Here is a 19297-nt window from a genome sequence, read left to right as displayed (position 1 = left end):
TTTATGTTTTGGAGACCCCTAAACCCCAAATTATTTTAGAGCTCCTGTGGCTGTAAAAATTTGATTAGGAGGCTAAAGAACTTATTACTTGAGGAAAAAAATGCATTTCATTTTATCTTCAAACAGAATCTCCTGAAACTTTACAGTGTCTTTGTGGAAGGCCCTTTTCATGAATATGAATTGTATTCTGTTGTACTTAATAAGCAAGGTTATTAATTACTTGCATTATCCCGGCACTGTACATATGATTGTGTAATTGAGTTCCAACCTGGGTTGCTACTATATAAGAGGAGGATTTACATACTTTGACAGCCAGAAACAAAGATTGAAAATTAATACATGAAATAAAACCTAGTTAATCGTTTTATGATTCCTTCAAAAAGTCATATGGGGTGGGGTTTTTCTTCCTGGAAAAAAAAGAATGGAACTTTATATCCATTTGTGAACAATTGGGAGTGAAATAAAAAAAAGAATTAAAAACAGCTACCCACTTCCATTAATTTTTTTCAATATTAAACCAGGTTGCAAGTTTCAGAGTTCTAAGATATAAGAAGTTCTTACACTTTTATTAGACTAAAGGAGTAGGATAAGTGGAAAACAGCATTAAATACCTTCACAGACCATATTGACTATCATGTCATGCCTTATGGTTTTTCAATCTTTTGTTAATGATGTGTTTTAGGAAAGTATTGTAATTGTTTTCTGTAAAACTTGAAGAGAAAAGAAAGAATGAAGAAAAGATCGAAGAGATGACTTTAATATAAAAAGTATAAAGCAAAGATGTTGTCAGGTGGCAGGCAAGAGGTCAGAACAAGACAGGAAAACATAAATACAGGGTACCAATTATCAAAAGAAGGAAAACCTTAGTAAAAAGTAAAAGTACAAAAAAGCCAAAACTTCAAAATCCAGGTTCTCTGAGGGGCGGTGCCACTTGTTGACAAAGACAGGAAAAAACATTTCTTCTTTCCACTGATAATAAAGACTTGACATGTTTATGTTAAAGGCAAGATGTACTGTATAAACCCTTGATTATTGTGAATTATTTGTCCAGGAGATGAAAAGATTAAAAGGAGCTAGCAAAAATCATTGTCAATAAACTCAGGCTGCTATCAGAATCAGAATCAGAATACTTTATTAATCCCAAAGGAAATGACTTTATGTTACCACTGTATGGATAGACAAATGCACAACTAACATGAAGAGGAAATATAAAAAATAAGCATATAAAGTAAAATAGAATATAAATATCAAAATAAACTACAATAAATCCTCATTTTCTATGCTCTACAGTTACTGTGTGTAGTGAATTACATATAATAGATACTATACATTTGAGTCTCTTACCAAATCCCACATTGAGCAAGAAAGAAATCAATACCAAGAAAATCAAATATCAAACTAAGCGCGCAGACCAAAAGTTAAAAAGGGCAAAAAATAAAAGTAAAACATCCTTTGGAGATAAACTGAGCAAGTTTTCTTTTTCTAACTTAATACAAAGAGAACTTAAAAAAAATATTTGATCAACCAATGGATGTTTATCATTGTGTGCTGTTACTTTATATGCTTGGGGTGATAGTGTCACGTGACACAATTTCACGGTCCCATGACCAAAAATGTTCCAGCATGCCACAAACAAGATGGCTAATGAAATTAATTGACCTTACCAAATGATCACCCAGAAGAAAACTTTAAAATATATAGATGCCATAAAATTAAAAATAAATTACACAACCACAAGGACAAACAAAGCCCGGACAAACAGCCAAAATTATGACAACACTCATCAAGCCCACTGGTTATTATTCTTTAACCAATTTAATTTTGTAATTTGAAATCATGCTGACGAAGACCATATAAAAGCAAATGTTGATTTTGAGACCATTAAGGAACCAGAACTCATTATCTCTATTTATTTGTTAGGGTTGGATCTACCATAACTCTTACAGAAATTGGTAATCTGATTGATTAAATTTTTAATTTTACAGTGGATCAACCAATACAAGTGCAAAACCTGTTTATCTTGTCTCTTTTTGCACCAGTTGTACCACACACTGACAAATTTTATTACTGACCTTTCACCTTCAGATGATTATACTACAGTCATTGTCATTGTTGATAGGTTTTCAAAAACTACACATATCATCCTACTGAAATGATTTCCCTCCATTTAAGAAATGGTAAAGGTCTTTATTTGTGAATGCTACCATCACCAGGAATTCTGCAAGAGAATCACTTCCAACCAAGGTTCTCAGTTCATTTCATAATTCATGATATGCTTTTGTGTCAACGCTGGGACCCAATTGATTTTAACCACTGGTTATCACCCACAAAGTAATGAACACACAGAAAGGGTAAATCAAGATCTAGAGAACCTTTTAATATATACTGTTGATATAAACCACTCTGATCAGAAAAAAGGTACTCCTTTCACTGAGTTTTTCAGCAACACCTTGCTAACAGCAGCAACTGGTAAAGCTTGTTTAAACAAACACTCCAAACCAATCTCCTGATTCAATAAATTCTACTCTACCTCACTTAACAGAGCACTTGCAAAATTTGAAAAATAACTTGCATAAAGGGCAAAGTTAAAAACTGGTAATAGTGGAGACCTCTTTCAAAGATTTCTTTGATCAGAGGAGAAACGTTCCTCCATACTTTAAAATAGGACATGCAATGTGGCTTGCAATGCAGGACATTGCTTAAAGTCTCTACCTAAAATGTTTAAACCTAAATAATGTATATAGGTACACAATAATTAACAATGTGGAACCAGTTTTATGCTCTTCTAAGCCATTTTAAGGGCCATCCCTTGGTTCTTGATTGAACTGACCTTAACCCAGTTGTCTCTACCATCTCTGTGGATGAGGAATAAGGATTCAGGAAATTGTTGTTCTGCTGAAAGTGGAAATAAGGCAGGCAATTTTGGCTGAGTAATAGGACCAGGAGATTAAAAAATAGATTGAAAAAGACACAGGCTAACAAAAAGCCATAAGATCTAAATAAGCCAAAGTGCTGAATCCTAATTGTAAACCAAAATCGATGTCTTAACGTGGAAGAACATATTCAAGGTTGTTAATCAAAACAGCAACTAAGAAGTGTGATAAACAATTTGTTTACAGAGAATTTACAATCCTGGATATTGTAAACACCCAACGCTTATTTCTAAATCATCAAACTGATGACATCACAACACATGACTTCCAGGACCGTACCTGAGCAACTAAATGGCAGTGACCATATAAAAAAAATGGCAATTACATTTTTAAAAATATAACAATAATAAAAATAAAAAATGTATCAATTAAAATTTAGCAGAAAAACAATAATCTGAATTCTCTTCTGCAAACCTCTGTAATAACTTTTCTGAATTTCATCTAATAAATAACATTTCATAAATTGTCACAATTTTGGTCTCTTATTGCCATGGCATCAACCACTAATATTTAGTACATTGTAAGCTGTATGGTCCCCAAGATGGGTGTGCTCCTGGGTGCTAGATACAGATGTCCCTGCCCATCATTTTATGAGAGAGAGAGTTTCATAAGCCTTACCCTAAGAACCCTGATGCATGCTTTTTAAGCACAAGTGTTAGGAGAGGGGCTATTTAATAAATCTTTGCTGTGGCTCCCCTGGAATCAATGTGTTTAATTTCTGGTGTTTTTAAAGATTAAGATTATTTCAAGTTGATTATTAATTTGATCAATATTCTGCTAATACCATTTTGTGTTTTGTTCTTTTATAGCCACCAACATTTTATGGTTATGTTTACATGGCTGCAGCCATTATGTTTACAGTTGCTATACCTGTGGCCTGTTACGTGGCACAAAAACCATCTCATTCTGCCTGTAAGACAAAGTTTAGATGAATGAGTGGGCAAGCCAAGTATTCTAGTTATTTGTCATTGCCATTTTGTTCTTAATAGTCTCGGGCTAAAGTTGTATTGTCTGTACATTTAAAAGACTAAATAATTGTTTTTAACCTACATAGGTTTTGTATGACGATTAAAGAATTTTAAACTAGACCTTATGCAAATTTCTTCTTGTTTCACTATTATACATAACATTACTTAGAAAACAGGCCATAAAAGACAAAATATTATTCATGAAAAATGTGACATGCCTGGTAACTTTGAAAATCCGCAGCAACCGCACACAGCGGAGAACAGAGATGCCCAAGGGTGGCATGACCTCAAACTCAACCAGGATAGTTTCCATAATGCCTCCACACACAACGAAACAGTCGAAACGATTGAAGAAAGCTACAAAGTAGCCCTGCAAACCAAGACTGTACATCTTCAAAAGCATCTCAAGTGTAAACAGGGACAGGAGAACTTTGTTAGCAATATCTGTTGATAGAATACCAGAGTAAACTATTATTAGAAGTACTGAAGAAACAAAATGCAGAAGCAAAAAGGGACATATACAGATCAACGACAACATTAAAAGCACTGACAGGTTAAGCAAATAACATAGATTCTCTCATTAAAATGGCACTTATCAAGGGGTGAGATACATTAGGCAGCAAATGAACAGTCAGGATTTGATGTCATGGAAGTAGGAAAGTAGAAGTAGTAGAAACACACTAACTACAATTAAGGGATCTGATCAAACAATATTTTTATACATAAATATAAATGTGTATAGATCAAGCAAGGATTTCTAGCCTTGGCATTTTTTTGCATTTTCAAGTATGGTAACTATGTGTATTACTCTGACAAAATGGGTCTCTACAATAAAACAAAAACAATGATTGCCATTAGTAGGATACATAACACTAGATTTTACTAAAAATTAACTATGAGAAAGAAAGAGTTTTAGCTCAGATTTCACCTTGTATCTGGCCCAGCCAGTCAGGCTGATTATAATGTTCTGATGCAATCGTCAAAGTGTTCAGGAACACAAGAAGAAGAACTAGCCAATAGAACACGACTGACTTTACAGCTACCCTGCATTTCCGGCGGCAAGCCCTATTCCATCGTCGTAACTGACGGCTGGAAGAGAGAAAACATACATGACTTACTTTATCACAAAGTACTGATTGCAGTTCAAAATTGCACAAAAATGTATTTATATTGTATGTGATGAGACAGCATGCGGATACTGTATTACTGCTAATAAACTGAAAAAAGTGACTGCCAGTCATCTTACCATACTTTGTTTTTCATCATCTTGGCCCTATACAGAGGAGGCAAGAGAACAAATAAGATATAATATGTATTGTCAGAGTTAATCAAACAAAATTTGAGTTAATGCAAAGCGTCATTTACATTTGTAAGAGGAGAGGAACACATTAACCCTTTTTAATGACACTTTTACTTACATGCAAGCAGCACAGCAGTCAGTGTGGTGATCTTCTTCAACTGTCTCAGTGTTTTCTGATGTCTCACTGGTTGGCAAACTTGCTGCAATTCAAACATGCACTATAAGACTTACAATAACATACAAATATAAAAAAAATGAAAAAGACATACAATATGAATATGAAACAGTTTTCAAAAGGAGATATAGATTAAACAAAGGGATTAACAACATGCATATATTAGGTTAAATGAGTTTAGAGCAAACATATACACACTATCAAGCCAACATATACAAATAGAATAACATAAGCCAGAGAGCTGACGATGACACTTACAAGAAAGACAGACAAGCAAAAATAACAAAACAAGTCAGAAAAAAAGAGAATGAAACTAATGATAACCATGCACACAAAAAATAATGACTCTGCGCCAATAGCAAAGGAGACAAAGATGGTACCGTGAGTTTCAGAGGAATGACTGAACCATCCATGTTTTCCTCTTTTCTTATCAGAGATGTCGGCCAAAGTGACCCCTGTTTGCCCATGTAAGAAAAAATTATAAAGAGAGAAACATAGTTAATTATATAGGATAAGCATTCTGTGTGAACTAAAAAATTGGGTGAAAGATATGCTGCAGTTTTTCATACTTAATAACCACCACCATGTTCACCTAAATCTCATTATTTCCTAAACTGCTACCGCATTTGTTGTATAACCTGCTTTCAAAACAGGAACATTTACAAATATAATATTCACTGCTGTATATTCACTGCAAGAGAGTTAGACATTTGGCAGCACCATACCCTGTCTCTATCTTAAAGTTCTGAAGTACAGATTTTCTCAGATGTGATCAGAAAAGCCAAGCAAAATGACACCTTTTATTGGCTAACTAGAAAGATTACAATATGCAAGCTTTCGAGGCAACTCAGGCCCCTTCTTCAGGCAAGATGTAATACAGAAACTGAAGTTTCCTATGTTTATATACACACTCTAGGACAAGAAACAACATTGGTAAAAATTTAAATGAGAGATTTTGAATGTAAAAAATTAATAGATTCATTCAGGCTAGGGTTAATTTAGCAAGAGAGAAAAGAACAATGTATTGTCAAGATCTCTGGATAAGATAACTGTCCAACAAAGTCTTTTGAAGTTTGTAATGAGTTTTTTCAAAACAATGTGGGTCTGTAGACAGGTTGTCTGTTATTCTGAGAGATGTAAACAATCCTCATATCTGGCCATAAAACTCTTGTCTTTATTCAATCCATGTTTTGCATCTTTTCTGTAGGCATGGAGATGTGCCATTTTCTGTTGGTTCACTTAGGGAGCCTCGGACAATTAATTGTTGAAGGTTTGGTGGTTGTCTGTATGCCAGGAGGGGAGGTTCAGGAAATACATTTTTCAGTGTTTGGTCATTGTTTAGTATTGGCTGAAGTTCTTTTATAATTTTTCGAAGTGTTTCAAGATGTGGGTTGTAGGTGACAACAAGGGGGATGCGATCCTTGTTGTCTTTGTTTTTATATTCCAGAAGGTTGTCTCTGGGTATGGCAGTAGCTCTTCTTATTTGAGTGTCTGTTGTTTTCGGGGTGTAACCTTGTTTGATGAAATCTTGTCTGAGCTCCTGCAGTTGTTGATCACGGTCTGTTGGGTCTGAGCAAATACGATTGTACCGTATTGCTTGGCTGAAAATAATGGAGCGCCTTATATGCTTGGGGTGGAAGCTATCATTTTTCAGGTAGGTCCGTCTGTCTGTCGGTTTGTGAAAAATAGAAGTTACAAGGGTGTTGTCTTTCAGTTGAACGGTGGTGTCAAGGAAGCTGACTTCTGTTTTTGAGTAATTCAGCTTCAGCTTTATGTTGGGGTGAAAACAATTATATTCATTATGAAAATGGAGGAGGTCCTTTTCACTGGCAGTCCAGATTATGAAGATGTCATCTATGTAACAGAGATACAACATTGGTTTTACGATGCACATTGACATGAAATCTTCCTCCAATTTTGCCATAAAAAGATTTGCATAGTGAGGTGCAAACCGACATCCCATTGCAGTCCCCATTTGTTGTAAGTAGCAATCCTGTCCAAAAGAGAATAGATTATGTGTCAGAGTGAATTTTATCATTTCTATTACTGACTTTGTGGGTAAATCATGTTGTTTGAGGTACATTTCACATGCCAATATGCCATCATCATGGGGGATGTTAGTGTAAAGTGTCTCAACATCCATTGTGGCCAGTAAGGTTCCCTCAGATAAGGGGCCTAAAGCAGACAGTTTTTTTAAGAAGTCAGTGGTGTCCTGGATGTAGCTGGTTGTGTTACGGGTGAGGGGTTTAAGGATCTGCTCCACCCAACCTGAAACATTTTCTGTAAGGGAGCCAATTCCTGAGATTATAGGCCTTCCTGGGTTCCCTTCTTTGTGGATTTTAGGAAGCATGTAGAAGTAACCCATTTTGGGGTTCTCAGGAATTAAACTGTTTACATGATCCCTGATGTCAAGAGCTCCATTGCTATTACAAAAGACTCCAGAAACTCCTTATTGTTAACAAAAAGAAAAAGCTGCATAGACTACGAGAGAAAGCTGGACACTTAATAGCAAAAAACAAAGAGCAACAGACCTGCATTGTTAATCTCTCCTCATACACACCAAATGAAGCAGAGATGTCGGTACTTACAAAGGGACTCTCATATTGTCCTGCAAAGCCCATTGACAACATCAGACTCTGCAGTGATATGGAAGAATTCTTCAGAAAACTCAGACTAAAAGAATTTTTCCACAAGAAAGAAAACAGTAACACACAGGAACCAACAACAAGCAGTTACAACAACCCCACCAATAAATCCACATGGACACCAGAAGCTGGCAGAAACTCTACCCTGGATAATTATATAGACTGCTTCCGACAGAGAGTGAAAACAGGAATCTTAAACAGGCAACAAAATCGGATAGAAAACATTACTAGGGATGAGCGGAAAGCCATACATTCACTAAGGGAAAATACAGAAATCATTATCAAACCAGCAGACAAAGGGGGTGCTTTAGTCATCATGAACACATCAGATTACATACAGGAGGCACAAAGACAATTGTCCAATACTATGCATTATCACAAACTGCAAGAAGACCCAACAGATCTCTACAAAAAGGAACTAAAAAAAATAGTAAGTAGCTTTCCTCTTGACATCAGGGATCATGTAAACAGTTTAATTCCTGAGAACCCCAAAATGGGTTACTTCTACATGCTTCCTAAAATCCACAAAGAAGGGAACCCAGGAAGGCCTATAATCTCAGGAATTGGCTCCCTTACAGAAAATGTTTCAGGTTGGGTGGAGCAGATCCTTAAACCCCTCACCCGTAACACAACCAGCTACATCCAGGACACCACTGACTTCTTAAAAAAACTGTCTGCTTTAGGCCCCTTACCTGAGGGAACCTTACTGGCTACAAAGGATGTTGAGGCACTTTACACTAACATCCCCCATGATGATGGCATATTGGCATGTGAAATGTACCTCAAACAACATGATTTACCCACAAAGTCAGTAATAGAAATGATAAAATTCACTCTGACACATAATCTATTCTCTTTTGGACAGGATTGCTACTTACAACAAATGGGGACTGCAATGGGATGTCGGTTTGCACCTCACTATGCAAATCTTTTTATGGCAAAATTGGAGGAAGATTTCATGTCAATGTGCATCGTAAAACCAATGTTGTATCTCTGTTACATAGATGACATCTTCATAATCTGGACTGCCAGTGAAAAGGACCTCCTCCATTTTCATAATGAATATAATTGTTTTCACCCCAACATAAAGCTGAAGCTGAATTACTCAAAAACAGAAGTCAGCTTCCTTGACACCACCGTTCAACTGAAAGACAACACCCTTGTAACTTCTATTTTTCACAAACCGACAGACAGACGGACCTACCTGAAAAATGATAGCTTCCACCCCAAGCATATAAGGCGCTCCATTATTTTCAGCCAAGCAATACGGTACAATCGTATTTGCTCAGACCCAACAGACCGTGATCAACAACTGCAGGAGCTCAGACAAGATTTCATCAAACAAGGTTACACCCCGAAAACAACAGACACTCAAATAAGAAGAGCTACTGCAATACCCAGAGACAACCTTCTGGAATATAAAAACAAAGACAACAAGGATCGCATCCCCCTTGTTGTCACCTACAACCCACATCTTGAAACACTTCGAAAAATTATAAAAGAACTTCAGCCAATACTAAACAATGACCAAACACTGAAAAATGTATTTCCTGAACCTCCCCTCCTGGCATACAGACAACCACCAAACCTTCAACAATTAATTGTCCGAGGCTCCCTAAGTGAACCAACAGAAAATGGCACATCTCCATGCCTACAGAAAAGATGCAAAACATGTGCCCACATCTATGATACAGACCGTATAGTTATACCACACTGCCGACTTGAACATCACATCAAGGGATCATTTTCCTGCAGATCATCTAATGTAGTCTACCTAATTTTCTGCATGAAATGTCCTGACACTGCACTCTATGTGGGAGAAACTGGACAAACACTCCGCCAGAGAATGAACTTACACAGGTTCCACATTAAACATGGCAACACAGATGTTCCTGTGGCGGCCCACTTCAACAGCCATGGACACTGTGAGAAGGACTTTAAGGTCACAGTGTTTATGGGCAACTTCAAAACACAGCAAGAGAGAAAAGAATGGGAAGTTAAACTCATGCTAAAATTTAATACTTTACAACATGGATTGAATAAAGACAAGAGTTTTATGGCCAGATATGAGGATTGTTTACATCTCTCAGAATAACAGACAACCTGTCTACAGACCCACATTGTTTTGAAAAAACTCATTACAAACTTCAAAAGACTTTGTTGGACAGTTATCTTATCCAGAGATCTTGACAATACATTGTTCTTTTCTCTCTTGCTAAATTAACCCTAGCCTGAATGAATCTATTAATTTTTTACATTCAAAATCTCTCATTTAAATTTTTACCAATGTTGTTTCTTGTCCTAGAGTGTGTATATAAACATAGGAAACTTCAGTTTCTGTATTACATCTTGCCTGAAGAAGGGGCCTGAGTTGCCTCGAAAGCTTGCATATTGTAATCTTTCTAGTTAGCCAATAAAAGGTGTCATTTTGCTTGGCTTTTCTCTACATTCATAATGGCTAACACGGTACAGCACCCTAGTACTTCAGATGTGATCATATATTATTCAAGGATGAAGATCTAGCTCCCTCTATAGACTTAAAAAAGAATTTGCAATGGGAACTACAGTAGAATGCATTGATAGAAAAGCACCTCAGCTTCAGTTCACAATAAAAGAAAAGAACATTTACACTAATAGGGAGTTACATTCTTTTACTCAAGATGTATCATAAACCCTGAAATCTTCCAATATTTATCTACTGCTCATAATATATTTCAGAGAAGGTTAGAAATATAAATAAATAGTTTAGAAAGACACAGTTGCTTATCACCTGCAAGCAAATAAATGTTTAGAACTTCTGAATTCTCTGAACATCCATGCTATACAAGGGAGGGAGCAGCTTAAAAAACTATGTGAGTTTTATTTCTCCAATAGTAACTGTGAGGAAATTGGCTGTTTTACAGTAATTCAACAGACTGTTCTTTTTGCACACACTTTAAATCACACTCTTCTCCACTCTTTTACATTTTAATGCACTCTACCTAAATCTATAGCCTCTAAATGTTCCATAACAAACAAAACAGCCCTGTTTGTCCTATATTTTCATATCATACTAATCATCTACTTATGTGTTCCCATAAGTTCACTTTGTGATATACAGTACACAAACACAGAAATTATTAGACTGAGGATTGTCTTATTAGCATTAGTTTCTGCTTCACAACTTTTAGCCAGCTTGCAGTTCACTCTTGTATGTTTACTACCTTCAGGATTAACTGTTTCTCTGTGTAATCAGAGTTTATCATGAAGTCCTGGCTAAACTGTCCATCCTGGCCTTGTCCACTCTGGCCCCCTAATCACCCCCTGTCTCTAATTGGCTATCTCTGTCACACCTTCAATACATAACAGCTAATTTGGGGTAAGCATACTGGTATAATAATGGCTACAGTCGCATCATCTAGGTGAGTGCTATACATTGATGGCGGCTGAAGATTTTCCTATCTGTCCATGTAATGCACTTTGAGTAGCCAGAAAAACACTGTATAAATATAATAATTCATTATTATTATTAAATTATTAAAGGTCAATGAAAAGTGTTTTTGTTATCAATTAAAATAATTAGATCATAAAGTATATACTGTACTATGTGCAGTCTCCTTTAAGTTCAAAACAGCTGTCAAGAGTGGTGATTTATCTTTCTATTTTTTTCATTCTGTTATTTTAGTCATTGACTGAAACCTTCCTTATCTTTAATCAAAACTCTGACCTCAGTATAAGTTTCTCTCTTAATTTTAATAATCATTTTCTCCTACTTCACCACAAAATACTACTTTACAGTCATATGAAAAAGTTTGGGAACCCCTCTTAATTCTTTGGATTTTTGTTTATCATTGGCTGAGCTTTCAAAGTAGCAACTTCCTTTTAATATATGATATGCCTTATGGAAACAGTAGTATTTCAGCAGTGTCATCAAGTTTATTGGATTAAGAGAAAATATGCAATATGCATTATAACAAAATTAGACAGGTGCATGAATTTGGGCACCCCAACAGAGATATTACGTCAATACTTCGGTGATCCTCCTTTTGCATATATAACAGCCTCTAGACGCCACCTATAGCCTTTGATGAGTGTCTGGATTCTGGATGGAGGTATTTTTGACCATTCTTCCATACAAAATCTCTCCAGTTCAGTAAATTTGATGGCTGCCGAGTACGGACAACCTGCTTCAAATCATCCCATAGATTTTCGATGACATTCAAGTCAGGGGACTGTGACGGCCATTCCAGAACATTGTACTTCTCCCTCTGCATGAATGCCTTTGTAGATTTCGAACTGTGTTTTGGGTCATTGCCTTGTTGGAATATCCAACCCCTGCGTAACTTCAACTTTGTGACTGATGCTTGAATATTATCCTAAAGAATTTGTTGATATTGGGTTGAATTCATCCAACCCTTGACTTTAACAAGGGCCCCTGTCCCTGAATTAGCCACACAGCCCCACAGCATGACGGAACCTCCACCAAATTTGATAGTAGGTAGCAGGTGTTTTTCTTGGAATGCAGTGTTTTTCTTCCGCCATGCAAAGCGCTTTTTGTTATGACCAAATAACTCCATTTTTGTCTCATCAGTCCAAAGCACTTTGTTCCAAAATGAATCTGGCAAGTTTAAATGAGCATTTGCATACAACAAGCAACTCTATTTGTGACGTGAATGCAGAAAGGGCTTCTTTCTCATCACCCTGTCATACAGATGTTATTTGTGCAAATTGTGCTGAATTGTAGATACACCACCTGCAGCAAGATGTTCTTGCAGGTCTTTGGAGGTGATCTGTGGATTGACTGTAACCACTCTCACAATCCTGCGCATATGCCGCTCCTGTATTTTTCTTGGCCTGCCAGACCTGGGTTTAATAGCAACTGTGCCTGTGGCCTTCCATTTCCTGATTACATTCCTTACAGTTGAAACTGACAGTTTAAACCTCTGAGATAGCTTTTTGTAGCCTTCCCCTAAACCATGATACTGAACAATCTTTGTTTTCAGATCTTTTGAGAGTTGGTTTGAGGATCCCATGCTGTCACTTTTCAGAGGAGAGTCAAAGGGAAGCACAACTTGCAATTGACCACCTTAAATACCTTTTCTCATGATTGGACACACCTGTCTATGAAGTTCAAGGCTTAACGAGCTAATCCAACCAATTTGGTGTTGCAAGTAATCAGTATTGAGCAGTTACATGCATTCAAATCAGCAAAATTACAAGGGTACCCACATTTTTGCACAGCCAGTTTTTCACATTTGATTTAATTTCATACAACTAAATACTGCTTCACTAAAAATCTTTGTTGAGAAAACACCCCAGTACTCAGATGTTCCTAGGAAATGAAAGACATACCACTGTTATCTTTTTTGTTGAAAGTAAATTATTATGCAGGCTGAGAGGGGTTCCCAAACATTTTCATATGACTGTATATTCCAAATACATATGGTATATTCCAATCAGAGAACATAAGTAGAGGCATTTTTAATCAAACCCATAAATGTAAAGTATACATTGTATAAGGCATAAATAATACACAAGAAGAAAATAATGAGAGGTTTGACTTCCAACCTAAAAATAATGGCCTGTAGGTTACTTTGTGGAAGGCTACATATAAAGTATTGACTTGAGAACAGGGAAGAAGGAAAATCAAAGAGAAGTTGTGAAGAGGAAAGGACAGCAGGACTGCACATTTCTTATGGACTGACCTCAGCTCTAGGCAATATAAAAAAGAAGCAACTGGAAAAGCAACAACTGGAACACACCAAGCCTCAAGTGTCTTCAAAAGATTTAACACCTTGATGGACCCAGGAAGGAAAGAAAACGGATCATCCACAAATTCAATGAGCCTTGCTTGGAAAGGATAGAGTGAGGGAGTGACAGAGCTAAGGGACCTCTCAACCCAATGCCACGTCTCACGGGCATAAGAAATAAAAAGAAAAAGTTGGAAATGTGTTACTTCTCCCTTAAGAAAGTAACAGTAAAAAAACAAGGAGACGAGGGAATCAAATTAAGTACAGTGGGCAGCTTAGTGAATAGATTAACTCAAGATCGGAAAGGGGGCATACATCCTGCTGTATAATTCCAAATCTTGGTAAAATCAATTCCCATCTGACCATTCAAGGATTAATGTTAAGGCATTTCTGATGAATTGGAAAAAGGGTTCTAACATCAGTGTAGTGTTTAACAGGAGGGAAGAGGAGACACATGGTACCATGAGAATTATAACAGAAAAATAACATTGTCTTGAATAATCAACATAGAAAAGACAAGGAAGAGAAGACAAAGAGCATAGGGAATTTTTGCATCCTTCAGAAAACAGTGCTAGTTACAGCCAGCGGTGCCCCATACTATGGTAGAAACCTGTACATCAAGATAATTAAATGCTCAAGCAAGTGGGACATGAATAGTTGTCCTAGCAAGTTGTGAAATGCAGTTTAAATAGAGAAGGGCAGATCTGGGCCAATTGATTTCACATTCCTATAGAGCATCATAAGAAGTAAACAAGGTTAGGGTCTGAAAGAAACTGTATTGCCAAGAAAAAAGCAGCATGTCATTGGTGTACAGTATGCAGAAGTTTTATGATGGACATTCTGTATGGTAATGGGGTTAATCAGGTCCAGCTTACGAAGAACTTAAGAATGGGATTTCAAAAGAGGACAAGAGAGAGAAAAATGTTAAGGTCATTGAATGACTTTGCTTGAGACTTTTGTAAAATGTGAAATGTTTGGGAGATTTCCAAATTAGAAAAAACAGCTGCTGGGAGGCAGCAATATAAGGGCTTTTTCAGACTAAAAGGTTTCACACTAAATCTTAAAAAATATCTGAACAAGCCAGAAGAAGGTTTAATGTCTTTTCCACTTCAAGTGAGAAAAAGGCATCATGATGGGGCAAAGATTGAACTGCATGAATAATATACTGTAAAGAAGACAGCAAAGGTTGTCTGTAGCACGGCAGGATTGACTTAAAATATTTACAGATGACTAACTGCAGGCACTAAGCAATTAGCTTTGCCAACAGCTTTGCATCAAAGTTAATCAGAAAATAATTTGAATATCCAGAGAATTTGCTACCCTGTTTAAAATAATAAGCTGTGGAGCAAAATACAGTCAAGAGTGTTAATTGTCAAATGAATTCACACAACATTGCCCCTGTGTGAGTGTTGAATAGTGAGAGGGTGGCCATTTCTCTGTGGCTGTTTTCAACAAACTGAATAGGAGCAGATAAAGGAAGGCAAAGTCTGGGCACTGCCTTGTATTAAGGTTTTTATTTTGTAGGGCAAGGTTATTGTGTTGCTATACTAGAAGCCAAAGGCAATACCTCCTTCTTATTACAGAAAAGAGCTAAGGAAGTAGAGTTGTAATTTAACATTTTATATATTTTCTTCTGAGCACTGAAGAAAGGTATATATGCATGTTTCTCCTTCTTGCAAGACTGAGACGTTTGTTTTTGGTTGTTGATTGCAGTGCCTTGGGGTTTTAATAAGTGCTCTTTATATTAAATATTATCAATAGTTTTGTTTGGGGATTCTAAACTGTATTTAATCTAGCATGCAATTTATAAAAAGTGATGTGATCTACTAGATTTATATTATCATTTGCACATGTCAAATTTATTCACTGGCATCATCTGTTCTGATACATAAAAACTACTCAAAGTACTAACAAAATCAAATTCAAACATTGTTATATCAATTCACATGAATTATTACTAAATACCAAGATTATTCAGGATTCTTTCCTTTATAATATCTAATTTACAAAACTAATTAAAGTTGCTTTTTCAATAACACACTTCTCAGTACATCAATCCATTATTTCAAAAATCTATAAAACCAGTCTTTGTTGTATTATTTTCGAAGTGTCTCATATGCAGTGATTAATTAGACATTTCTTATTGCTTATGTCTGTGGACTCTTCTAGAAGCTGCTCCAGAATTAGAAAAAGAACATGCCTAACCTTAACTGCAATACTGTAATGTATTTATGTTAAAGACTGCATCCCATATACTCCCATGCCTTACAAATATGTGCAATATGTACTTTAACTACACTTGTCGTATTTTAGTTGTATTAAGGAACATTCCATTATATTCAAAATCTCAACAAGTTACATACTGTAAATTTGTGTTTACTAACTCATTTTCAGCAATGAAGTAGGCTATTTTCACAGCTCCCCTTAAGGCATATTCTGTGATTAAGCTCTATAGCCAATACGTTATACAATATCATGAGAGTGATCTCTTCATGCATTAAGCTGAGCGACACAATGCCATTATAACATTTTTGAAAAACAGAATCAGAATTGTTACTTAGAGATAAACATATAGAGCAGCTTATTTTGCCGTCATTGTAGGTTTGCATAGGTACTATATAAAGGTAGCCAGTTTAAATCTTGCCCTGATTTGTACTTGCTAATGTAGTTGACACTGCCTGTGTGGAGCTTCCTCATTCACCCTGCACCCTTTCACATCCCAGACATTTGTGGGTAAAGATAATTTCAACATTAAAACAATTTTGATAGGAACTAGTATTGATCAGCAAAATTTCCCAAGCGCTTTCACAGTGAATATGCTGTGTTTCCCAGTGACCTTGTTTGGCAGATATTTTCCTGGAACTTCACCATGCTGCTGGCTTAGGCAAACATTTTTTTCAACCACTATGTAGCTAACTGAGTGTTTTTCTATATACTTATACATATATTTGTAGTTTTTTTTTTATTAACTGGGGGCTAATATTATTATTATTTTTCACTCAAGAATTTGTTTTCACTTTTACCACCAGTTATATATTTACAATAGAAGAGGAATACAGTTTTACAGTATTTATTATACTGTAATCATTTAATGTTATTAATATGCCTTTATGTCTGAATCATGTTTTACTTGAACTTATTATGAACAGTAAAGATGATTACAGGCTTTTCATTTACATGTCATATGCAATGAAATAACCATCTTAAGCATTGTACAGAAAAGAACAAGTGAAAACAAATAATATGGTGAATTACATACAGCATGGACAACAGAAAGCATCTACAGTCATTGATATTGGTATGGAAGAGACTACAGCAGTACAGGACATCACCAACAACGGTATTAGGCAAAGATGATTTAAAGTCGATTCATTCAAAGCTAAAAACTGCTAAAAATCTAGATTATGTATTGGTATCAAAGCCTAAAAATAATACTACCTCAGTATACAGTGGATTTGAATAAATGTCTACCAACAAAAAAAAAACAAAGTCACCAATTACTTTTACTTATGCACTGTTGTGTTCTCTTTCTATTACATTCTGATAAACATTGTCTAAATCAACTATCGTTTTGTTTTGTCTTTTTGTTCTTTTTTATGTCCTTTTTGTTTTTTTGTTTTTTTTTTAATTCAAAAGTGCTTAATGTTGATCAATGATTAGTAATTTAAAGTTAATAACAAATATACTGGTGGACAACAATGTTGGCTTTTTCAAAAACACAAGGTTATGCACTGAAAAAAAAAGTGTAATCAGTTTATCTCAGATATATTGTCACATATGGTGAACACAGTAAGTTAAGTGCTGTAGCAAAACTTACTAAAAACAGGTATTTGGGTTTGGAAATATTTTTGGTGGGGGTATGTGGATATGCTGGTTTTGACAACACAGTTCTCAGAAAAGGGTCCAGATTAAAATAAATGGGGGAAAAGTATCTTTTATAAATGCAATATATCTAAACACTATCCAAAATGTGACAAAAAGATGGACTCCAAGATAAATGCTGTCATCCAGTTAGACAATGAAATTGTTATCCCAAAGTGGCAGAGAAAAAAATGCAGCAGTTCCTACCTTTGTTGGCATAATGTATTTATCGATGTGCATATGAAACAGAGCACTGGCTAATGGGAACTGTAGTCCCCACATCACCATTTGCCACAAGTTTTTAAATAAGATGGTAGGGGAATATATGTTGAATACCTTTTTTACTGGATCATGTTACTGGATTATGCAGAACTGACTAGGCTCACAGCCACTGTGCCTGGCAATAGTGCTTAGCAAAGTTTGCTAAACGTGTCTTCTTTAAGCATGGCCAAACTTTCCTCAACTCTCTTTGATTCTGCAGACAGCCTTCATTTTCATAAAGCGGCATGCACCATTTCAATCTGCAATCACTGCCAGCACTGTGGGGATGCTGTATGAAAGAGTGTCCCACTTGTTAGATCATTATTAATGATAAACATCAACAAATTAAACAAAAACTTTCCTGCAAATTTTCTTTTCTCTATAATATCACCAAATTTAAACCAAATACATGAAGGCATTTTTGTGATTTTGGGGTATTTACTTTTTCCACTGTGGGATTTTTGTGACCCCTGAATATTGAAATTTCGAAATGTCCCTTCTTAGTGGTTACATAGTGCGCTAGATGTATCATTCTGCCAAATTTGAGCCTTTTAGCTAAAAAGTAAATACTGTTTTTGTTGATGAGTGAGTGAGTGAGTCATTCAGTCCACTTTGTATTATATATATTTATAGATCTATTACCCAAAGGTCCAACTCATGATCTCTTTAAATTCCCTTTCAACTGCAGAACACTGCAAAATTAAAACAGATGTAACTCACAACTGATGGTTCAGATCATTGGGCTCTTAAAGCACACATGAATCACACCATTGTGTGAACTCAAACCATGACATAAAAAAGTAATTTGTTTCTCTTTTTGTCTTGAAAGAGCAAAAGATGTTACTGCTTTATTAAGTTATACTTAAAAAAAATATGCAGTTCACACAATCTAGCACTGAAATTCAACTTTAGTTTGATCATAATGTGTTTATTTGTGGGCACTTTATAATATATTTTGTTATTCTGATTCACAGAGTGTGTATTTTTCCTTAATATACGAACTTTGTAAAGCAGATTTCAACAAAACTATGATTTGATTGTCTTTAATTGCTATTTTATTAATTGTTATTGACTTCGTTTAATAATAAAATAATCCCCGGTTAATATCTGCAAAGATTAGATTAATTAGTTATTAGGGTCCAGTACTAACTCTTTAAGCATAATGGCATAGTCTGGGCATAATGCTGCATAAGAAATGGTGATACAATGTTTTTAAATCTTTAAAACACAAGTATTGAGCCTCAATTAGCCCATCTCCCAAAGGCAACACATATAGGAAAAGGAGACTGTGTTTTTCTTCAAATGACAGAGTTAAAACGTTTTGCTTGGAAATTAATGTTTTAATCAACATTAAAAGTGTCTGAATAAAACAACAAGGCTGTGCCAACATTCAGGCTAGATGTTTTATTAAGGATCTTTGGAAGT

The 19297-nt window shown here is 35.7% G+C and overlaps 1 protein-coding gene across 4 annotated transcripts in view; it reads right to left on the bottom strand.

The window, feature by feature from the left end:
- The window catches only part of LOC114661328 (voltage-dependent L-type calcium channel subunit alpha-1D-like), a 232888-nt gene that overhangs the window by 87951 nt on the left and 125640 nt on the right, over positions 1 to 19297 (bottom strand). For all 4 annotated transcript variants that reach the window (XM_051933786.1, XM_051933787.1, XM_051933788.1 and 1 more), the window contains exons 10-14: positions 5757 to 5831; positions 5320 to 5401; positions 5148 to 5174; positions 4830 to 4990; positions 4120 to 4345 (exon numbers count right to left, since the gene is read on the bottom strand). In XM_051933786.1, coding sequence (XP_051789746.1) covers positions 4120 to 4345; positions 4830 to 4990; positions 5148 to 5174; positions 5320 to 5401; positions 5757 to 5831 — 571 coding nt within the window. The remainder of the gene's footprint in view (positions 1 to 4119; positions 4346 to 4829; positions 4991 to 5147; positions 5175 to 5319; positions 5402 to 5756; positions 5832 to 19297) is intronic.

This window comes from Erpetoichthys calabaricus, chromosome 11 (assembly GCF_900747795.2).
Source record: "Erpetoichthys calabaricus chromosome 11, fErpCal1.3, whole genome shotgun sequence".
Taxonomy (NCBI): Eukaryota; Metazoa; Chordata; class Cladistia; order Polypteriformes; family Polypteridae; genus Erpetoichthys; species Erpetoichthys calabaricus.
This window is presented reverse-complemented; position numbering and strand designations above follow the sequence as displayed.